The 4723-nt window shown below is 38.2% G+C and overlaps 1 protein-coding gene across 1 annotated transcript; it reads left to right on the forward strand.

Annotated features, from left to right (window-relative positions):
• Positions 1 to 3705: 3705 nt before the first annotated feature.
• LOC309565760 (cytochrome b-c1 complex subunit 7-like) lies at positions 3706 to 4104 on the forward strand. Its single transcript, XM_082270744.1, has one exon. It carries the CDS (start codon positions 3737 to 3739, stop codon positions 4070 to 4072), a length of 336 nt encoding a protein of 111 aa, XP_082126870.1. The 5' UTR covers positions 3706 to 3736; the 3' UTR covers positions 4073 to 4104.
• Positions 4105 to 4723: the final 619 nt, after the last annotated feature.

Below are 4723 nucleotides of genomic sequence, written 5' to 3' on the forward strand. Positions count from 1 at the left end.
TCAGTGCTAATAATATGCTCTGTTACTGTAATAATGACACTGGCAGGGAAGTTAACCCAGGGGTGATCAAAGGGTTAAATGTGTACCTAGTGGAGTGTTTCTAACTGTATGAGGGCAGGGCTTGTGAAATAATCATAGAGACCTGTGTTCCTATATAGAAGGATCACATGAGCTCTGTGATCATTCCAGGGAGAAGAACGGTCAAATGTGTTTACAACAGCTGACTGTTCTTCTCTCTTACGGGGAGCGATCGCGAGTGGCCGGCGGCCATTGGAGCTGCCGGCACCGTGCAACGGAGTCCCCACTGCCGAGTGGGGGGTGGGAGCTCGCTCCCTAGCTGCAGGCGAGCGACCGACGTATACCTACAGCGGTTTGCTCAGGAGGGCCAGCCTGCTGCAGTATTTCTGTGGCAGGCGGTCCGAAAGCTGTTAATAAGCCATCCTTGAACCCCACTTCAACCCTACTTGAATTACTTTACTCAGGTTAGGATGATGCCAATCAGTCTGCTGCAGGCAGGATGAAACGTCTTAGGCTGGCCATACATGGGTCGAATTTCGAAAGAATATTCTTTCGAAAATCAGAAATTTCGAATCCCACACTTTTTTTCCTGCATTTTCATGTGTAAATTTGGCACATTTTTGCGCATTTTATGGGCGTTTTTTAATTAAACAATCTGCTTATGAACTATCATCTGTTGCATCATTTGTTGCTAGTTTTTTTTTTCAGCTTTTTTTTTAGCTTTTCCTTCACATTTTATTTATTTTATTATTATTATTCATTGATTATAAATATATATATATATATATATATATATATATATTTTTTTTATTTTTTTTAAGGGTCAGGTGATAGAGTTAAGGTTGGGTTGTTAATAATACTACTGTTACTACTACTACCATGAATAAAATAATAATAAAAAAAATGAATAAATAAATACACAAATGAATAAAAATAACCACCATGAAATAATAAATAAATACAATAAATGAATACTTTAATAATAAATACATCAATAAATAATTAAATAACCCCTAACCCTTAAAAAATAAAATAATAATAATTAATATTAAATAAACACCCTAACACAAAATACATAAATACATTAATACTACTACTACTACTACTACTACTACTACTACTACTACTAATAATAATAATAATAATAACTATGTTTTATTATTATTATTATTATTATTATTATTATTATTATTATTATTATTATTATTATTATTATTATTATTATTATTGTTATTGTTATTATTATTATTATTATTATTATTATGTTTTATTATTATTATTATTATTATTATTATTATTATTATTATTATTGTTATTGTTGTTATTATTATTATTATTATTATTATTATTATTATTATGTTTTATTATTATTATTATTATTATTAATTTAATATTTTTTAAGGGAGGAGTCAATGACGTATGACGCTGGTAAATGCTGGGACATGGCGGCCACCTTGTTGGATTGATATACTCACACACGCTGGAGTTTTACAACTGTTATGAGTGGATTTTTATTTATAATAAATTGGATTATTATTACGTCTACACCATTAGGAGTGTTTTATTTATCTCCACATGATATGGTATGTCTGATTTAGGTTTGCTAAAGGAGTATTGGAGGATTCCATTATCACCTTTGCCCCGATTAATATAGCACCACTCTTATAGACCTTTGTAGTGAGGGTCTATGACAGTGATGGCGAACCTTGGCACCCCAGATGTCTTGGAACTACATGTCCCATGATGCTCATGCTCTCTGCAGTGTAGTTGAGCATCAAGGGAAATGCAGTTCCAAAACATCTGGGGTGCCAAGGTTCGCCATCACTGGTCTATTATATATGGTAAGAGGCTGTGTGATTGGGTGTCGGTGGTGGTCCTCACATAAGAATGGAAGACCCGCTCTATGCTTTCCACTGGGACTCTCTCTCTGGATGTGGACCTTTTTGTTATTTGAATAGCGCTGCACTTTTTTACTGTTTATTTCACAATATTGTGTCAGCTGCTTCTTTGCTGCGTTTTAAATTTTGTATTTTATTACCAGGCGCAGCAGATATAATATAATTTGTATACTGGCACCTTATGCCATTACCTTGCCAGGGGGAAAGTTTTACTTTTTTTTTTTTTTTTCTTAGAAAATTTATCACCGCTTTAAAAAAGTCGGATGTGGAAGCTTAACAATTAACAATAATAGAATTTGTATACTGGCATGTTATGCCATTACCTTGCCGAGGGGAAAATTTAAAAAAAAAAATTTTCTTAGAAAATTTATCACCGCTTTAAAAAAGTCGGATGTGGAAGTTTAACAATTAACAAGGTTGTCAGTGAAATAAGCGTTGGCCTTCTAGGTGACTTCTCAAAGCAGCCTGTAATAATGTGAGACTTTTTTTGAGTCATTTTTAAGCGTTTCGATTATTTGCATATCTAATTCTCACATGTCGCTACTTAGTCCACGGCACCATTCATATTTCTTCTTTCCGCTGATTTTCATTCTTTCCAAAGTGTTTCTGGATTGTGTTAATTGGGGGGGGGATCTGTGAATTACACCATTTTCAGCAATTAGGAAGACTGTGATCCCTGAGTAAAGCGCGATAGAGCCAAGTTAAGATCTCTGTCTATAGCACAGTCTACAGAATTTATTTATTTATTTATTTTTATTAAATAATCATCTAGCGACCCCTATAGAAGTGTCCATAGACATTAACCACTTCAGCTCTGGAAAGGTTTTACCCCTTAATGACCAGGCCATTTTTTGCATTACGGCACTGCATTGCTTTAACTGACAATTGCGCTGTCCTGCAGCATTGTACCCTAATATAAATGATGTCCTTTTTTCCCCACAAACAGAGCTTTCTTTTGGTGTTATTTGATCACCTGTGCAATTTTTATTTTTTGTGCTGTAAACAAAAAAAGAGCGTCAATTCTGAAAGAAAAAAAAAAAAAACATATTTTTCACATTCTGCTATATAACATTCCCAACAAAAAAAATGTAAAAATCTAATTTTTTTTCATAATTTTTGGCTAATTTGTATCCTGCTTCATATTTTTGGTAAAAAAAAAATCCCAATAAGCGTATTTTGATTGGTTTGCGCAAAAGTTATTGCGTCTACAAACTAGGGGAAATATGTATGTCATTTATATTTATTTATTTATTTCACTAGTAATGGCGGCGATCAGAGATTTTTAGCGGAACCGCGACATTGGGGTGGACAGATTGGATCCCTAAGTGACACTTTTGGGGGGACCAGTGACATTACTACAGTAATCAGTGCTAAAAATATGCACTGTTACTGTAATAATGACACTGGCAAGGAAGGGGTTAACTCAGGGGTGATCAAAGGGTTAAATGTCAGCCTAGGGGCTGTTTTCTAACTGTGAGGGGGGATGGGCTTGTGGAATCAACACAGAGACCTGTGTTCCTAAATAGGAGGATCATAGGCGCTCTGTACTGATTCCTGAGAGAAGAACGTTCTGCTGTGTTTACAACATCAGACCGCTGTCCTCTCTCTACGGGGAACGATCGAGGGTGCACTGCGAAGGCGGCAAATGAGGATAGACAAAATTATCCCCCCATCACATTCAGTGGCCAAATTCATCCCACTCCACTGAATGGGGGGTGCCTCACAACCATGTACAACGGACGCAGTTGCAGCGAGGTGGTGCAGGTTTTTAGGGATTAAATCAGATGGTGAGGTCGGGCTGTAGCTCAGGACTTGGAAAGATGGCGGCCATGGCACCGGTTGTAGTCTCGCGCCGAATGATGAGCACCATAAACAAGTGGTACTACGGTCTAGCTGGATTTAATAAACTAGGCCTAATGCGTGATGACGTTTTGTATGAAAACAACGACGTGAAGGAGGCTGTTAAGCGGTTGCCACCCAAAGTATATGACGACCGAGTGTTCCGCATCAAGAGAGCTCTGGATCTTGATTTGAAAAAGACCACCTTACCCAAAGAACAATGGACGAAATATGAAGAGGATGTCCGCTACCTGGAGCCATACCTGAAGGAAGTGATCCAAGAAAGGAAAGAGAAGGAAGAATGGAACAAGAAATGAGGCGACAACCATTCTTTTTCAGACGTTTTATTGTATTTATGTAAACATTTTTGGCTTTCACCTATCTTCCAGATCTCCCTTACTGATCTCTATTTCTAGAGCCGACCAACAATAAATGTTTCAAATTAAAAAAAAAATAAATAAAATCAGATGGTGAGGAGGCATCATAATGCTTCCTTGCCGCCTGTCAAACACCCTCTGAACAGTGGTTCACTCTTCTAAGGGCAAAACTAGTGTACCCTAATCTACAGCAATGCCTCTCAGATGTGTCACCCCAAACGTGCTTGGTATTACCCAAGAGTTCAATTGCAGCATTGTTAGTCCCTCCCAGTACCTGGTCTGGGCGGCATCTTCTACCTAGGGCCTGGGTGCAGTGTGTGTCCCGCAGGTGGTTCCTCCTGGAGCTGGGACCCCAGGACCAGCCGAGCACAGCTGGTACGCCTTGTCCTCTCCCTTCCTCCTGGGCACCACTGAGCTGGGCAACTAGGGCTGGAGGGAACTGGGGAGCGAGGTAGGGTGAGCAGGGACTCCAAATCCTGTCCAACAATTATATAACCCCCCGATTAATCCTCCTAAACCCAAAAGTGATAAAATAGTCCACTTACTGTCCCTGCTCCCACTGAATACAGGGGGCCCAGAGACTTTTTTTTC

The sequence above is a fragment of the Pelophylax lessonae genome (genome assembly GCF_965119305.1).
Source record: "Pelophylax lessonae genome assembly, chromosome: 10".
Lineage (NCBI taxonomy): Eukaryota > Metazoa > Chordata > Amphibia > Anura > Ranidae > Pelophylax > Pelophylax lessonae.

Excerpts from the sequence above, each read along its gene's own strand:
- LOC309565760 (XM_082270744.1), top strand. The coding sequence starts at position 3,737 with ATGGCGGCCATGGCACCGGTTGTAGTCTCGCGCCGAATGATGAGCACC.